Genomic DNA, 18,879 nt, shown 5'->3' with positions numbered 1-18,879 from the left:
TGGACCTCCGACTTTTGGCCTCCACAACTGTGAGAAGAATTTCGCTCGTTTGGGCCTCCCAGTTTTAGTTCTTTGTTGTGGCAGCCCTGGCAAAGGAAATACTGTCCACCTGAACACGTCATCGTTAGGAAGATAGCTTATGGAGGAGCAGCTGCCTGGGGAGTGATTGCAGTTTTACCACAGTTTGACAAGTCATGAGCTGCATCATGGCTGTGACAATCTGCAGTGGTGTGTTGCTGAAGCGATAGAATTGTTCCTTAGTTATTCCTTGTTTCTCTTGCGTATACACACTTGACAGTCTTGCAGCCCCCAGGCCTGTGTAGTCCTCCAACAAGGACAAGTTTCTTTTCAAAACCATCTATTGGCAAACAAAACAAAACCAAAATATTTATTTATCAAGTTCTGGCCCAGATTAAAGGCATTGGAGGAGAACAGGAAAATGACCAGAATTTATGCCTTTGTCCGGAAACTCAAAGATTTGCAGAGATGTGGATGCTTCGCTAGATCACCGGAGGAAATGAGAACAGTCAGGCGTCAGGGTAGCTCCAGGCTACTAATGAGCCTCCTGGGCTCGGCAGGTGATCCTGAAGCCGTCTGAGGGAGTCTTCTGTTGGAGACCACGCAAGAGACTGATGCAGACACCTACACCTAAGGTGAGCCAGAGATGGCAAGTGTTTCAGGTACGAGAGGTCTTAAGATCTAGGGGCAGAAGTGAAAAGTGCCATACTAAGAAAAGAACAGTAAGGAAAAGTGGGTGACACAGCCTGCATGCAGGCTACACGTCTTTAAAGGCAGTCACACAAAACATTTAAGTTATTCTGTTTAAACAGAGCATATTTATATACATGAATTAGGGAGCTTGTGGAAAGCATGCTTTGCTCTTTGTATTCTCCTCTGTGTTGAACGCCCCCACTACCCATCCCCTCCCCGTGTTTTGTCCTGAGGCATAGACTGGAGTTGGGCTTTAGGGTGGGACAAACGTCAAGATCTGCTGATGGCCAGAATGAGGAGAGAAGATCACTATGGGATAAAGTACTAACTTTGGGAAAGTCTGCTTCTGGACTGAGCTATCGCTGGTCAGTAGACAACTTCCAGCCCTTCTTGGCTACCACGTTACAGGACGTTTGAGACACATTTATCTGTGGCTGTCCTCTGTGACAGCAGGAGTATATTTTAGTTTCGCATTTGTTGAGTCCTCATCAGTTCAGCTGCTTGGTTGTGTCTGACTCTTTGCAACCCCATATTATAAAAGTAGATTTTACCCTCATTTTATGGTTATTGAAAATGAAATTCAGAGAAAATTAAGATTTTCCACATTTCATATTCATTGCTTTGCTGCCTGGGAGCACTTTTTAAAAAGCACATTTTAAAATGTATGTATTTCTCCTGCAGGGATCTCTTCCATGTGAATCCACATGCTGCCATTCCCACAGCTCATGTCGGGGTGCACCACACTGCTACCTGTACTAGTTGTGTGTTTGTGCTGGGGTTGTGAAATGCACTTTTATAAGCAGAGGACACCATTATGGACCATTGCATTTAATTGGTTAGAGACATTTGGCACTCAGCTATGAAAAGTGAATTAGTCTAGAGCATGCGCGATAACATAATATTCTGTCAGGGACTTTTTCAAGATGCTTGACCCAGATAGGCTGTAGCAAAAAAAGCGAATAAGGCTATTTTGCATCTGAAATTCACAAATGCAAATAATACTTTGAGGCAAAAGAATAACAGGATGATCTATTCATTCAATATATATTTGTTTTCTTTGAGAAAGGAACATTTTAGACTTTAAGGGGGTAGGGGAGGGAGATAAAAACAATGGCTCGTGACCAGGAAATCCAGTCCCCAGTTTTTTGTACACACATGTGGAAAAGTATATTCAGGATCCTAGTCCTTTCTTATGTGTGTGGTTAGGATGAAGGATACATCAGTGTTTTTAACAGCAATGACAAGAAACCTAAGTGTCCTCCAGAAAGGAAATGTTTAAATGATGGTGCATTCATAGTGAGCAATACAGTGCTGCTGTGAAAAAGGATGACTGCTTCCCAGACTCCTTTAGAGCTAAGATTCTGAACAAAACCAAAGTTCCTCTGATCAGATGCACTTGTGTGAGACTTTTGTTTCAGAACTGAGTTATGGGGGAGCAGAAGCAGGGAGGGCCTGAGGCATCTATTTATTATGTAGGCTTGGATCTTAACAAGAGTGACCTGGTTTTGGCGCTGGTGGCTCTGTGGATGGAAGCTTTCTGGTGTGACAGGTAGCTTCTTGATTGTAGAAGCAGCTCCATACCTTGCAAACTCACTTCTATGGTAAGGGATTAGGAGTCATTCTTATAATTCAGCTTATACTCCATTTCTAAGAGCTATCTCTACTGCTTCCCTGGTGGCTCAGCTGGTAAAGAATCCACCTGCAATGTGGGAGACCTGGGTTCAATCCCTGGGTTGGGAAGATCCCCTGGAGGAGGGCATGGCAACCCACTCTGGTATTCTTGCCTGGAGAATCCCCATGGACAGAGGAGCCTGGCGGGCTGCAGTCCATAGGGTTGCAAAGAGTTGGGAATGACCGAGCAACTAAGCACAGCACATACTGCTTAGTAAATTCCTTTTGCTTAGCTTGAGAGGATTCTATTTTCTGAAAATAAGAAAGCTGATCACATAATTGGTATTCAGAAAGAGTATAGGAAGTAGATCCTCAAGGAAATAAGATCTTGCATTAGTTGTCTGACCTGGCTGGGTTTCAAGGCATTGAGGATCCAGCTACTGTTAGAGTATGGGGTACAAAACTGTACCTCTTCCCCCGGCTGAAACATGAGTTAGATCACCAGTGACCACTTATATTGAAATGTGCCCAAAACAACACATTCAGCTTCATCGAAATTATGTTTCTCCTTCCCAGTTTGGCATCCTTTGGACACATTCCTCAAGCATTAGGAAAGCCTTGTAATTCTGTTACTACATAACCTTTCTTTTCCAAATTTTGAAATTAGAGAGAATTTGAGGGTTTGGTTTAGTCATAGGTTAGAGGCAGTAGGAGGCCCTAGGAGTGGTAAATGAAAGGAATTGGAATTTTATTTTGGTGTGGTCATTACAGGGTATTCAAGACAGTCAAAACCATTCTCATTAGGGGAGAAGCTGCTTCTATTGACAAGGGGAAATCTTAGGGCATTAGTAGTGAGTGGAGTTATTACGATTCTCTTAAATCTCACCGTTCCATTTTTCAGGGTGTACTCCCTCCCCACCAGTATTATAGTTTCCACTCAAGAAATCTGCTGAAGCTCTGAATTCAACCTGTGTTGTAGACAGTACTCTACAGGATCAAACTCTGCTTCTGGTTTGTCATGTGTCAGCCTTATAGCTGCAAGAAGGAAGAAATTCTTTCAGGGCAGTCATGGACAACTCCATGGTTCCCTCACTTAGCTTATGTGTCGTCTATCAGGCAGTTAGATACGAATGTTAAGTGTGCTTCAGTATTCTGATTTTTTATTTTTATCACTTCTGATAAGTTATATATTTCTAGGAACTTTTACATCTTATTATACAGGTTTAAATTTCATCATATAAAGTTCCCATCTTATTAATGTCTTTTGGATCTGTAACAATCTCCCCCTTTTTGTTCCGGGTGTTGATAATGTGTGTTTGTATTTTATGATCAGTATTACTCATGGCTTTATCAACTTCCAGCGTTTTATGTTATTGTCAGGCATTTTAATTTTACAGACATCTTAAGTCCTACACAAATTTTTTGTTATTGCTTTATAAAGTAATACTTACTGAAATTTACCTATATTGATCATTATTCTTTCTTGCATTTCCATGTTCCCATCTGAGATCATTCTTCACTCTTAAGTTTAATGTAGGTCTAAAGATAATGTATTTTCTCAGTTTCAAGATACTTTGTCTTAAAATGTCTTTATTTCATCTTTAAAAAAAAATACCTTTAGGGATTCTCTGGTGGTTCACTGGTTAGGATTTGGTGCTTTCATTGCTAAGGCCTGACTTCAATTCCTGGTTGGAGAACTAAGATCTTGCAAAGTGCATGGTGCAGCAAAAAAAAAAAAAAAAAAAAAACCTTTTTCTGAGGGTAATTTACTTACCATAAAATTCATTAATTTAAAATGGTTGAATAGGCAAAGAATCCACCTGCAGTGCAGGGTTCGATCCCCTAGGTTGGGAAGATCCCCTGGAGGAGGAAATGGCAATCTACTCCAGTATTGTTGCCTGGAGAATACCTCAAGGACAGAGGAGCCTGGCAGATTATAGTCCAAAGAGTTGCAAAGAGTCAGACGTGACTTCACACACAGGCACAGCACAGTGTTCAGAGATGTGCAACCGTTGTCACAATCTTATTTTAAAATGTATTCATCACCCCAGAAAGAGCCATTGTGCCTGTTGCAGTCACTCCCATTCTCTCATCCCAGGAAATCATTAATCTCCTGTCTATACAGATTTCCTTTTTCTGATAAATAATATAAATGGAATCATACAGTCTGTGAGCTCTTGTGTCTGTCTTATTTCATTTAGTGTGTTTTAAAGGCCCATGTATGTTGCAGTGTGTGTCAGGAGTTCATTCTTGCTTATCACAGAATAGAATTCCATTGTATGGATGTAGCGCATCTTGTCTATTCACCAGTTGATAGACATTTGGCTTATTTCCACTTTATGGCTATTATGCATAATGCTGCTGAACGTTTGTATACAAGTCTTTGTGTGGACATGTTTACATTTCTCTTGTGTATATAGAGTAGATTTACATTTTTGCATGGTAGATGTATGTTTTACTGTTTTCCAAAGTGGCTGCATGTCTTTACATTCCTGACTTGTATCTGAATCCCCATGTTCCACAATCCCTTGGGTCTGACCACCTCTGTTGCCTGTCTAATCCCTTGAATGTATTTGTCACTTCTACTGTAAAATCATAAGGGATTTGATTTAGGTCATACCTGAATGGCCTAGTGGTTTTTCCTACTTTCTTCAATTTAAGTCTGAATTTGGCAATAAGGAGTTCATGGTCTGAGTCACAATCAGCTCCTGGTCTTGTTTTTGCCGACTGTATAGAGCTTCTTCATCTTTGGCTTCAAAGAATATAATCAGTCTGATTTAGGTATTGACCGTCTGGTGATGTCCATGTGTAAAGTCTTCTCTTATGTTGTTGGAAGAGAGGGTGTTTGCTATGACCAGTGCTTTCTCTTGGCAAAACTCTATTAGCCTTTGCCCTGCTTCATTCTGTACTCCAAGACCAAATTTGCCTGTTACTATAGTTATTTCTTGACTTCCTATGTTTGCACTCCAGTCCCCTATAATGAAAAGGACATCTTGTTTGGGTGTTAGTTCTAGAAGTTCTTGTAGGTCTTCATAGAACCATTCAACTTCAGCTTCTTCAGCATTACTGGTTGGGGCATAGACTTGAATTACTGTGATATTGAATGGTTTGCCTTGGAAACGAACAGAGATCTTTCTGTCGTTTTTGAGATTGCGTCCAAGTACTGTATTTTGGAGTCTTGTTGACTGGGATGGCTATTCCATTTCTTCTAAGGGATTCTTGCCCACAGTAGTAGATATAATGGTCATCTGATTTAAATTCACCCATTCCAGTCCATTTTATTTTGCTGATTCCTAAAATGTCAGTATTCACTCTTGCCATCTGTTTGACCACTTCCAATTTGCCTTGATTCATGGACCTAACATTCCAGGTTCCTATGCAATATTGCTCTTTCCATCACTGGTCTCAGGATTCCCTTGGACTGCAAGGAGATCCAACCAGTCCATCCTAAAGGAAATCAGTCCTGAATATTCATTGGAAAGACTGATGCTGAAGCTGAAACTCCAATACTTGGCGACCTGATGCGAAGAGCTGACTCATTTGAAAAGACCCTGATGCTGGGGAAGATTGAAGGCAGGAGGAGAAGTGGACGACAGAGGATGAGATGGTTGGATGGCATCACCGACTCAATGGACATGAGTTTGAGTAAACTCTGGGAGTCAGTGATGGACAGGGAAGCCTGGTGTGTTGCAGTCCCCGGTGTTGCAAAGAGTTGGACACGACTGAGCGACTGAACTGAACTGTTGCCTGTCTGCTCAGTCACCATGGCCTGTGCTGGCTTTTGGCAGTAGCTGCAAGCCTAGACCTGTTCTTTTTTTGCGACTTTTATTTTTTTTAATTGAAGGATAATCACTTTACAGAATTTTGTGGTTTTCTGTCATACATAAATAAGAATCAACCATAGGTACAGCCATGTCCCCTAGACCCATTCTTTGATCCCAGGTGTCCAGATCTGCTCTAAGGGGTACCTCCCTGCTTAGCGTTCATCACACCTAGTAGTTTAAAGCTGTAAATAGGAATGTCAGTCCTGTTTCGCCATTTAAAATGTTTATTATATGTGTTAAATAAGAATCCTTATGCATATTATACATATGTTTAGGCAGAGCCATACGTCTATATAAAATAGTGAAATATCTTTAATTTTTATACCTAACTTTTCCTGAGATATCCAGGAAAGATGCATTTTTTGGGTAGCTATTCTTTAGGAGAATACAAAATTTGAAAGAGAATTAACTATTGAGTTTAAATGCCAAGTCAGCCTCCAGCTGTCCCTAGTCCGGGGACGGTCATAAAGCCAAATCAAAACAAAACTAAAATAGTTACTCCATCCTTCAGTCTGCAGTCCTTTCTAGAGAGATTTAGTGAACCCAAGTTGCTGTACCTTTATACCAGTATCTAATTTGGAATGACACTCTGTAGGTGTTGTTCAGTTGCTCAGTCATGTCCGACTCTTTGTAACCCCATGGACTGCGACACGTTTGGCTCCTCTGTCCTTCACTATCTCCTGGAGTTTGCTCAAACTCATGTCCATTGAGTTGGTGATGCCATCCAACCATCTCATCTTCTGCTGCCCCTTCTCTTCCTGCCCTCAATCTTTCCCAGCATCAGGGTCTTTTCCAATGAGTCGGCTCTGCGTATCAGGTGGCCAAAGTATTGAAGCTTCAGCGTAAGTCCTTCTAATGAAGACTGAGGGTTGATTTCCTTTGGGATTGACTGGTTTGATCTCTTTGTTGTCCAAAAGACTCTCAAGAGTCTTCTCCAGCACAATTCGAAAGTATCAGTTCTTCGGTGCTCAACCTTCTTTTATGATCCAACTCTCACATGACTAGTGGAAAGACCATAGCTTTGACTATACGGATCTTTGTCAACAAAGTGATAGCTCTGCTTTTTAATATGTTGTCTAGGTTTGTCATAGTCTTCCTTCCAAGGAGCAAGTGTCTTTTAGCAGGATTCACATTAAAATGACTGAAGTCATGTTCATGAATTACACAGGAAATATTAATAGTTCATGAACTGATGATAGCTTTTATTTTATCGTTAAGTTTGGGTTTCATAAGCTAATTTTTACTGCTTGCTAAAATTCACTTTTAATAGGACTTAATAATTAGAATTGTCCCATTAGGAGTTTTGTTTTCTTATTCACATTGAACTTCCACATGTCTGTATGGCACTAGGTACAGAATAGGCATTCAGTATTTGAAAATGATTGAACAGTCTGCCTTTTCTCTCTTACTTTTTAATGTCCATTTATGTGTTGTCTGTGGCTACTTTTGTGCTACAACTGAGTTAAGTGTTGTGGCAGATGCAACTAGCTAGAAAGTTTACCACCTGGCTATTTTTTTGAAAACTTGCCAGCCCCCATTTTAGGTTATAGTGGTCAGAAAACTCTGTGGTTCTTGAAGGATATTTTTTGCTTCAAGAAACAGAATGCAATTCAAGCTTGGCTACTGACTTCTTTCAGAATTTTCTAGTGTCTGTTTTTTTCAGTTTTCAATTATGTTTTATTGTTTCTTTCTTTACCTGATTATTTTCATGCCCTGATTATTGCATATCAAAAATTTTAATAAAACTGTATTGACCAGTACTTTTCTTGGGACTTTGATTCTTTAGATTTCTCTTTGTCACAGAATTATCTTTTGTGTATTTTATTTTATTTTATTTTTAATAAGGGCTGACCCCTGCTCGACTTCCTAGCAGCTTTTCGGTGGCTCTTAACAAGAGACGGTGGTGAGAAGAGCGCCTTCCTGAGCCTTGTGGAGCTGGGTATCCAGGCAGGAGAACACTCAGGATGAGCTTCTTCCATTCCCGACCTGCTCCCGCACAGAGAGGTGCCAGTGGCTGAGCGGACACCGCCTGGAGATTCCCTTTTGTGTATTTTAATATTTGCCTCTTCCATTTATTCTAGTGTAGGTCTCCTGACAGGAAGTTCTGTTTTTCATTTGAATGTAACTTTCACTTTTGTTCTTGAAGAATAATTCTGCTAGATACAGAACTGAAATTTGGCTGCTGTTTTCTTTCAGTACCTTAAATATACACTTCTATGATCTTCCAGCTTCCATTATTTTTGTTAAGAATTCATTGTATGTTGAATTGTTGCTCCTTTAAATTCTCCTCAAAAAAAAAAAAAAAAATTCTCCTCTCTGCCTCACTGTGGCTGTGTCTTAGCTTTTGCTACAGTTTTCAGCAGTTTTCCATTGTGTACTTAAATAGGGTTTTCTTTGGTATATTCTGTAGTGGGGCTACGGTGCCTTCAAATCTGCCATTTGTTTAGTCATTAATTTGATGACTAAGTAGTCATGGAAACCTACTAGCCAGTAATTTTGCACGTATTGCTTCTGTCCTAATCACTCTTTTTCTTCTAGAGAACCTCTTTTCGGTTACATCTGATCTGTTGTTAAGGCCATTTATGGAGTTTGTCATGTCTGTTATGAAGTCTTTCAGTTATAAACTTTACATCTTAAATAGAATTACTAGTTCTTGGCCAAAATTGTCCATTTTTAAGTTTCTTTGATCATGTTAAAGATAGTTATTGCAAAATCTGTTTCCTTTTTTTAAAAAAAAATATGTAATTTTATTTATTTTTGGCAGTGCTGGGCTTTTCTCTGGTTGCAGAGAGCCTTGGGCTACTCTTCGTTTCAGTGTGTGGGCTTCTCATTGTGATGGCCTCTTTTGTTGAGGAGCAGGGACTCTAGGGGACAGGGCTGCAGTCGTTGTGGCACATGGGCTCAACTTTTGTGGTTCCTGGGTGCACAGGCCTAACTGCTCTGCGGCATGTGGGATCTTCCCAGACCAGGGATTGAACCTGTGTCTCCTGCATTGGCAGGCAGATTCTTTACCAGGGACACCCCAAGATCTGTTTCTGATAACCCTTTTGTTTGGAAGTCTTGTGTGTTTCTATTATCTTTTTTTTGTTTTCTGTTTTCAATTATGTTTTGTTTCCTTCTATACCTGGTTATTTTTATGCCCTGATTTCATCACATATCAAATAATAATAAAAATGTATGGCCCAATATGATGCTATCTTCCTCTAGAGAGAACTTGTGGTTTTGGTAGGTGGCTCAGACGGTAACACAAGCTGGAATCAAGATTGCCGGGAGAAGTATCAATAACCTCAGATATGCAGATGACACCACCCTTATGGCAGAAACTGAAGAGGAACTCAAAAGCCTCTTGATGAAGGTGAAAGTGGAGAGTGAAAAAGTTGGCTTAAAGCTCAATTCAGAAAATGAAGATCATGGCATCCGGTCCCATCACTTCATGGGAAATAGATGGGGAAACAGTGGAAACAGTGTCAGACTTTATTTTTCTGGGCTCCAAAATCACTGCAGATGGTGACTGCAGCCATGAAATTAAAAGATGCTTACTCCTTGGAGGGAAATTTATGACCAACCTAGATAGCATATTCAAAAGCAGAGACATTACTTTGCCAACAAAGGTTCGTCTAGTCAAGGCTATGGTTTTTCCTGTGGTCATGTATGGATATGAGAGTTGGACTGTGAAGAAGGCTGAGCGCCGAAGAATTGATGCTTTTGAACTGTGGTGTTGGAGAAGACTCTTGAGAGTCCCCTGGACTGCAAGGAGATCCAACCAGTCCGTTCTAAAGGAGATCAGCCCTGGGATTTCTTTGGAAGGAATGATGCTAAAGCTGAAACTCCAGTACTTTGGCCACCTCATGCGAAGAGTTGACTCATTGGAAAAGACTCTGATGCTGGGAGGGATTGGGGGAAAGAGGAGAAGGGGACGACAGAAGATGAGTTGGCTGGATGGCATCACTGACTCGATGAACATGAGTCTGAGTGAACTCCGGGAGTTGGTGATGGACAGAGAGGCCTGGCGTGCTGTGATTCATGGGGTCGCAAATAGTCGGACACGACTGAGCGACTGATCTGATCTGGTCAGACGGTAAAGCGTCTGTCTAGAATGCGGGAGACCCAGGTTCGAGCCCTGGGTTGGGAAGATCCCCTGGAGAAGGAAATAGCAATCCACTCCAGTACTATTGCCTGGAAAATCCCATGGACAGAGGGGCCTGGTAGGCTACAGTCTATGGGGTCACAAAGAGTCGGACACTACTGAGTGATTTCACAAGGGTATTAGCAGTCCTGGATTACATTAACTCAGATGGTTCAAAACTTGCCTTCAGTCTGTCTGTGGGAGGTACAGTTTCTGGCTAATCATTACTTCTAGGCCAACCCAAAGCCCTGGGAAGTTATTCAGGTAGCACCTACTTGACTCCTCTCAATACCAATTGTTTCCTACTCTTGCCTGGAAAATCCCATGTACGGAGGAGCCTGGTAGGCTGCAGTCCATGGGGTTGCTAAGAGTCGGACACGACTGAGCGACTTCACTTTCACTTTTCACTTTCATGCATTGGAGAAGGAAATGGCAACCCACTTCAGTGTTCTTGCCTGGAGAATCCCAGGGACGGCGGGGCCTGGTGGGCTGCCGTCTATGGGGTTGCACAGAGTCAGACACGACTGAAACGGCAGTGTAAAAAAAAAAAAAAGCTCAGCTTCTCAGGCCCTTTGCTAGGTTTCTATAATCCGCATGTTCCTAAGGAGCAAAAAATAGTCCCAAAATTATGGTACAATTTTCTCAGTCTGTTTTCTCCTGGCTGTTGGTGCTGTAGTTCCTCAATGACTTAGTTCCTTGGGATTTCCTAGGATCTGTATTTCTTAGTCCTGCATTTGTGCAAATAGTTGTTGGACTGTGTAGTGGATGTTGGGCTGGACCGCCTAGAATCCTTTTCATGAACCTATTTCCAGAGGTGCTGGCCTATGACTGCTCACAACTGAATTTTTCTCTGGAGATGGCTCTCAGCCTACGGCAGCTGCCTTGCTCGGGGAGACCGCTCATCCCTGTGGGCACCTAAACCAAATGACTGGCTGGTGTACAGGTAAAGGCTCAGTGACAGTTTAGGGCTTCTGGGAGGGTCATTTCAGCATTAGGGCTAGAGATTTGAATGGGACATCTGTGGAAAGTTCCTATCAGGTTCACCTTACCACCGCATAATTCTGTTCCCTGTTTATTACAGATGTTTCAGAGAGTACTCCCAGTTACCCTGTCACAGAGTTCTAGGGCACTCTGAGTCTTCACTTTTAATATAGTTGTATCATTGCTTTTTTGTTATATTTAACTTATACTGGAAGAGAGAAAGTTCTTTTAGGAGAAATAGAAAGTTTGGGTGAAGTAATACACTTTGTCTACTGACAGAGGCAGTTAAGATACATTTTGTCTTTTGCTTGAGGGTGCACATCCTTACTGTTTTACATTCTTTCCCTTTTTTTTATTGACATATAACATTAGTTTCAGATGTAAAACATAATGATTAATTTTGCATATATTGTGAAATTATTACCACAGTAAGTCCTAGTTAACATCATTCAACACAATTTTTATGATGAGAACTTTAAAAATTTACTCTTGCAACTTTCAAATATATAACACAGTGTTATGAACTATTGTCACCAAGCTGTATATCACATCCCCAGAACTTGATTTTGTAACTGGGAATTTGTACCTTTGACCCACTTCACCCACTTCACCCACTCCCCATCTCTGGCAACAACCAGTGTCTTCTCTGTAGCTGAGCTTGAGTGGTAGTGTTTTGGTGTTTTTTTTTTTAGATTCCACATAGAAGTGAAATCATACAGTTCAATATTTGTCTTTCTCTGACTTGACTTCACTGAACATAATGCCCTCAAGGGACATCCATGTCACGAACGGCAGGATTTCCTTCTTTTTTTATGACCAGTTTGTGTGTGTGTGTGTGTTTGTGTGTATACGTTTTCCTTATTCATCCACCCATAACATGTTTCTGTGTCTTGGCTATTGTACGTAACACTGCAGTGAACATTGGTGTTACATGTATCTGTTCGAGGTAAGTGTTTTCATTTTCTTTGGTTGAATACATAGATGTAGAATTTCTGGATCATTCATTACCGCTATTTTTAATTTTCTGAGTAGCTGCATCCATTTTCTGTAGTAGTTGTGCCAATTTACACTCCTTTTCCCCCAGATTCTTTGCCAAAACTTATTATTTCTGTTTTGATTAATAGTCATTCCAACAGGTATGAGGTGGTATCCGATTGTAGTTCTGATTTGCACTTACTGGATGATTAGTAATGTTGAATTTCTTTTCATGTACCTGTGGCTTCTGTATGTCTTTGGAAAACTATCTATTCAGATTCTCTGTCCATTTTTAAACTGAATTTTTTTTTGCTCTTGAGTTGTATACGAGTTTTTTATATATTCTGGATCTTAGCTCCTTATCAAATATATAATTGCAAATATTTTCTCCCATTCTATAGATTGCCTTTTCATTGTTTGGTTTCATTTGCTGCATAGATGCTTTTTAGTTTGATGTAGTTCAACATATTTATTTTACTTTTGTTCCTTTTGCTTTTTTAACCAATGGCAAGGAAATTAGTGTGTAGGTTTCCAATAGTCATGTATGGATATGAGAGTTGTACTATAAAGAAATCTGAGTGCCCAAAAATGGATGCTTTTGAACTGTGGTGTTGGAGAAGACTCTAGAGAGTCCCTTGAACTGCAAGGAGATCCAACCATTCAATCCTAAAGGAAATCAGTCCTGAATATTCATTGGAAGGACTGATGCTGAAGCTGAAGCTCCAATACTTTGGCCACCTGATTGGAAGAACTGATTCATTTGAAAAGACCCTGATGCTGGGAAAGATTGAAGGCGGGAGGAGAAGGGGATGACAGAGGATGAGTTGGTTGGGTGGCATCACCAACTCGATGGACATGAGTTTGAGTAAGCTCCAGGAGTTGGTGATGGACAGGGAAGCCTGGTGTGCTGCAGTCCACGGGGTCGCAAAACAGTCGGACACAACTGAGCGACTGAACTGAGAGGTTTATGGTCTCAGGTCTACTGGTCAGGTCTTAGAGTTAATTTTAATTTTTGTGTATAGTCCAGTGGTCCAGTAAGACAGTGGTCCAGTTTCCCAACAACTTTTATAGAAGAGATTGCCCTTTCCCACTGTATGTTCTTGCTTTTTGTAAATTAACCACATGTGGGTTTATTTCTGGGCTTAATATTCTATTCCATTGGGCTATGTATGTTTTTATGCCAGTATTTTGATTACTATAGCTTTGTAATATAGTTTGAAATCAAGAAGCATGTGCCTTTAGCTTTTTTCTTTCTCAAGATTTGACTATTTAGGATCTTTTCTGGTTCCCCACAAATTTTAGGATTATTTATTCAATTTTCATGAAAAGTGCCATTTGAATTTTAACAAGAGTTGCACCGAAGATGTAGACTGCTCTGGTGAGTTTATGCATTTCAGTAGTATTCATCTAATCCATGGGCACTGACTATCTTTCCACTTATTTGTGTCTTTGGTTTCTTTCCTCAGTGTCTTAGTTTTAAATGTATAGATTTTTTTACCTCCTTGGTTGAATTTATTCTTAGGTAGTTTATTCTTTTTAATGCAATTGTGAATGGGATCGCCTTAATTTTTTCTGATAGTTTGTTATTGGTGTATAGAACTGCAACAGACTTCTTCTGTGTATTGATTTTGTATCCTGCAACTTTACTGAATTTATTAGTTCTAAGGTTTTGTTTTTTTTTTTTTTTTAGCATCTTTAGGGTTTTCTATACATGTCATCTGTAAACAGTGATAATTTTACTACTTTCTGATTTGGATGCTTCTTTATTTTTCCTGCTCTGGCTAAGGGTTCCAATACTGCACTGAATAAAAGTGGTAAGTTGAGGGCATCCTTGTCTTCTTCCGGATCTTCAAGGAAAAGCTTTCAATTTTTCACCACTGAATATGTTAGCTGTGGGCTTGTCACATATGGCCTTTATGTTGAGGTACATTCCCTTTGTACCACTTTATCATAAATGGATGTTGAATTGTCAGGTGTGTGTGTGTGTGTTTCATCTATTGAGATGATCCTATGACTTTTTTGTTAATGTCTCACTAATTGATGTGGTGTCATATTAATTGATGTCATGTTGATATGCTGTCATATTAGTTGAGGTGGCGTCATTGGTTGGTTTGCGGATGTTGAACCACTCCTGCATCCCTAAGATAAATCTTAACCACGGAGTATGATCCTTTTAATGTGTTGTTGAATTCAGTTTGCTAATACTTTGTAGATTTTTTGTATCTATATTCATAAGGGATATTAAAATTAGCCTTTAATTTTCTTGTGGCATCCTTACCTGGTTTTGGTATCAGGGTAATGCTGGCCTTCTAAAATGAGTTTGGAAGCATTCCCTTCTCTTACATTTTATGGAAGTCTGAGGACCAAAAGAACATTTCATGCAAAGATGGGCTCAAAAAAGGACAGAAATGGTATGGACCTAACAGAAGCAGAAGATATTAAGAAGAGATGGCAAGAATACACAGAAGAACTGTACAAAAAAGATCTTCACGACCCAGATAATTACGATGGTGTGATCACTGACCTAGAGCCAGACATCCTGCAATGTGAAGTCAAGTGGGCCTTAGAAAGCATCACTACGAACAAAGCTAGTAGAGGTGATAGAATTCCAGTTGAGCTATTCCAAATCCTGAAAGTGCTGCACTCAATATGCCAGCAAATTTGGAAAACTCAGCAGTGGCCACAGGACTGGAAAAGGTCAGTTTTCGTTCCAATCCCAAAGAAAGGCAATGCCAAAGAATGCTCAAACTACCGCACAATTGCACTCATCTCACACGCTAGTAATGCTCAAAATTCTCCAAGCCAGGCTTCAGCTATATGTGAACCATGAACTTCCTGATGTTCAAGCTGGTTTTAGAAAAGACAGAGGAACCAGAGATCAAATTGCCAACATCCACTGGATCATGGAAAAAGCAAGAGAGTTCCAGAAAAACATCTATTTCTGTTTTACTGACTATGCCAAAGCCTTTGACTGTGTGGATCACAATCAACTGTGGAAAATTCTGAAAGAGATGGGAATACCAGACCACCTGACCTGCCTCTTGAGAAACCTATATACAGGTCAGGAAGCAACAGTTAGAACTGGACATGGAACAACAGACCGGTTCCAAATAGGAAAAGGAGTACATCAAAGCTGTATATTGTCACCCTGTTTATTTAACTTATATGCAGAGTACATCATGAGAAACGCTGGACTGGAAGAAACACAAGCTGGAATCAAGATTGCCGGGAGAAATATCAATAACCTCAGATATGCAGATGACACCACCCTTATGGCAGAAAGTGAAGAGGAACTCAAAAGCCTCTTGATGAAAGTGAAAGTGGAGAGTGAAAAAGTTGGCTTAAAGCTCAACATTCAGAAAACGAAGATTATGGCATCCGGTCCCATCACTTCATGGGAAATAGATGGGGAAACAGTGGAAACAGTGTCAGACTTTATTTTTCTGGGCTCCAAAATCACTGCAGATGGTGACTGCAGCCATGAAATTAAAAGACGCTTACTCCTTGGAAGGAAAGTTATGACCAACCTAGATAGCATATTCAAAAGCAGACATTACTTTGCCAACAAAGGTTCGTCTAGTCAAGGCTATGGTTTTTCCTGTGGTCATGTATGGATGTGAGAGTTGGACTGTGAAGAAGGCTGAGCGCCGAAGAATTGATGCTTTTGAACTGTGGTGTTGGAGAAGATTCTTGAGAGTCCCTTGGATTGCAAGGAGATCCAACCAGTCCATTCTGAAGGAGATCAGCCCTGGGATTTCTTTGGAAGGAATGATGCTAAAGCTGAAACTCCAGTACTTTGGCCACCTCATGCGAAGAGTTGACTCATTGGAAAAGACTCTGATGCTGGGAGGAATTGGGGGCAAGAGGAGAAGGGGACGACAGAGGATGATATGGCTGGATGGCATCACTGACTCGATGGACGTGAGTCTCAGTGAACTCTGGGAGTTGGTGATGGACAGGGAGGCCTAGCGTGCTGCGATTCACGGGGTCGCAGAGTCGGACACGACTGAGCGACTGATCTGAGGATTGGTTTAAAATTTAACTTGTTTAGTATACATAATTCACCAGTGAAGCCATCTGGTCCTGGACTTCGGTGGAAGGTTTTTGATTAGTGATTCAACATTCTTACTAGTAATTGGTATGTTCAGATTTTCTATTTCTTCATGATTCAGTCTTGGTATTTGTTGGTACACAGTTGCTCATAGAAGTCTCTTATTAACCTGTGTATTTCTGGGGTATCAAGGTATATAACATTTTCCCTTCAGTTCTAAGTCCTTATCTCTTTTTTCCTTACTGAGTCAATAAAGGTTGGTCAGTTTTACCTTTCCAAGAAAACAGCTCTTGGTTTCATTTTTTTATATTTTTTCTATTGTTTTTTTGGTCTCTATTTCCTTTCCCATGTTGACCTTTTCCCTTCCTTTTACTAAGTTTGGGCTTTTTTTTTTTTTCTAGTTCCTTGAGATGTAAAGTGAGGTGGTTTGAAATTTTTTTTCTTGATTGTAGGCATTTATTGCTAGGAACTTTCCTTAACTACTCTTGCTGTAGCCCATAAATTATGATATGTTGTATTTTCATTTTCATTGCTCGATTTCTTCTGACATATTAGTTGTTTAATCTCCACATTTGTAAAATTTTCCAATTTTTTTCTTGTAACTGATTTCAATGTTTTATAAGATTTTAAATTTATTGACTTGTTTTTGTGGTGTAACATCCTATGATCTGTGTATTCTGTTGCTTTTGGATGGAATATTCTATGTATTATCTGAGTCCATTTGGTCTAATGGGTCTCTTACCATTTGCTTTATTTACAAATATTATATCCACTTGTGGACTGAGCCCTTTATCACTGTATCTCTTTTGTTTGGTAACAATACCATGCTGTGGACAGAAAAGGCATGCCACCTATAGACGAGCAGCACTAAGACTTCTAAACCTGAGCATTGACTGGAGAACAGCTGGTCAGGAAAAGTGTAGTCCCCCATGGACCTACCTCTATTCATGGTCTACTCTGGATTCTTGGCCTGATCACCACCTTCCCAAGGCCTAGGTTTACCCATCTCTTAAGATTACAGGATTTTCTCCTTTTAAAATTCCATGAAGTATTACTTATTTTACATCCTAGACTACCTGTGACAGATGGCACATTTAAGGAATGAATTTCTAAAAACCTTTTTATTATTCCTTTCAAGAATGCAAGTGGAGCCCTGTATACCACACGCTTGAAAGCTAAGCACAAAGACCAGCCCCGTTTGTGCTGCCACCGTAGCTGCAAGGAGGAATGTCGGGCAGTTTTGGTTCCGTCATTTTGATGGCTGCAGCTACACAGGGAGCATCTTTAGGCCAGCTTTTAAAAACTGAGTTAGGATACATAAAACAGGAAACTGTATGATCTTCATTAAGACTCCATTGGTGTTTCTGAGCTCCTGTTCCCAAAGGGGCCACTAATAGACGAAGTTCTTGCATTGCCGAGAACAAGCCTCTCTCGTCTTCCAAATGCTTCATTTACTAAAACATAAAATAAATGGTTAAGCAACTACCAGATCAGAAAATTGAGAACCTATAATATAAAAAAACAGACTAAAATGCAGAAATGAACAATGAGGTTCTCTGCCCTGTGGTGGGAGATTTTGTTTTGAAAAACATGTTTAGCGCTTTATAAATAGGAAAGTAACCAACTCAAAGTCTAAAATAATGTTCTGAATGAGATTAACTGTTTTATACTGGTCTATTTTTTTTTATACTTTACTTTTTTTGCCTTGTGCTAGATTTATTGAATCCACCTTGATAACAAATGCCCAATCCCTCATGACAGTGACTCTGTCTTTTCCTTATTATACTTATTTCTGATTATTTCCTGCCTTCATCTTTCTCTGTATCATGACCACAATAGAACTGTTTTGGATTTGGGACTTGTTTTCTTCAGGGAATTGAAGATTCAGGAATCAGAGTGGGGCTACAGCATTCCAAATTACATCAAAGTAATAGAAGGGAACCTGGCCCCTTCAGGAAAGCTGGATTTTGGGAATATGGGAGGGGAGATCATGCTATATACCCTTCCAGCTTTCCAATAAAATCTTTCACTTTTAAAATTCAAATTTTGTCATAGATATTTTAAAATTAAAGTATGAAGACAAGCTTATTTGTGAATATGAACATTTCCAAATTACAATTTGATCTTGTCTGTTTCCTAAGCTGACTGTACTGGATGATGAACACTGGATCTGCCTTTGCTATCTCCTTGATGTATTTAAGCCACACATTCTATGTTAGCTCCTACAGAACTTATCCAGAAAAAGCAGAAAATGAAGATTCTTACCTGAAGAGACTGTGCTTATATCCCAGACCCGAAGCCCTTCCTTCTGACCTCCAAAAGCATAAATAAATGGCAAATCAGGGCAACAGGAAGAACAGAAGAGAACTCCCTGAGAAGAGAATATAAAGTCAGTGATTTCAGTCTTCCCAGAAAGTGCTAATCTCGATTTCCTACTCCTGTCGATTCCCTACTGCTGTCTACAAGACCCTACGATTGAATGTCACTGAAAACCAACCCACCAGAATCTCCTGTGGGGCGCCTGTAAAGGTACTTCACAGTCAAGTTGGCGGGATTATCTCTGTGAGAATGGGTGCAGTTCTGACCACTCAGGCTCACAT

General features: G+C 40.2%; 1 protein-coding gene and 1 long non-coding RNA gene across 2 annotated transcripts in view; one reads left to right on the top strand and one right to left on the bottom strand.

The window, feature by feature from the left end:
* Positions 1 to 513: 513 nt before the first annotated feature.
* Positions 514 to 18,879, top strand: part of LOC147372391 (uncharacterized) — a 19,209-nt gene continuing 843 nt past the window's right edge. The window contains exons 1-2 of the long non-coding RNA XR_015164042.1: positions 514 to 653; positions 18,421 to 18,808. This is a non-coding gene — a long non-coding RNA (uncharacterized LOC147372391). The remainder of the gene's footprint in view (positions 654 to 18,420; positions 18,809 to 18,879) is intronic.
* PWP1 (PWP1 homolog, endonuclein) overlaps positions 17,382 to 18,879 on the bottom strand; it is a 19,252-nt gene continuing 17,754 nt past the window's right edge. Inside the window, exons 14-15 of the mRNA XM_086401170.1 lie at positions 18,545 to 18,650; positions 17,382 to 17,733 (exon numbers count right to left, since the gene is read on the bottom strand). Of these exons, the coding sequence (XP_086257296.1) occupies positions 17,624 to 17,733; positions 18,545 to 18,650 (216 nt within the window). The 3' untranslated portion in view covers positions 17,382 to 17,623. The remainder of the gene's footprint in view (positions 17,734 to 18,544; positions 18,651 to 18,879) is intronic.

Source organism: Bos grunniens, chromosome 5, assembly GCF_055505025.1.
Source record: "Bos grunniens cultivar Pamir isolate PY7600 chromosome 5, Bosgru_T2T1.0, whole genome shotgun sequence".
In the NCBI taxonomy this organism is placed as follows: Eukaryota; Metazoa; Chordata; class Mammalia; order Artiodactyla; family Bovidae; genus Bos; species Bos grunniens.
Note: the sequence above shows the minus strand (reverse complement) of the source record. Positions and strands in the feature narration are given on the sequence as shown.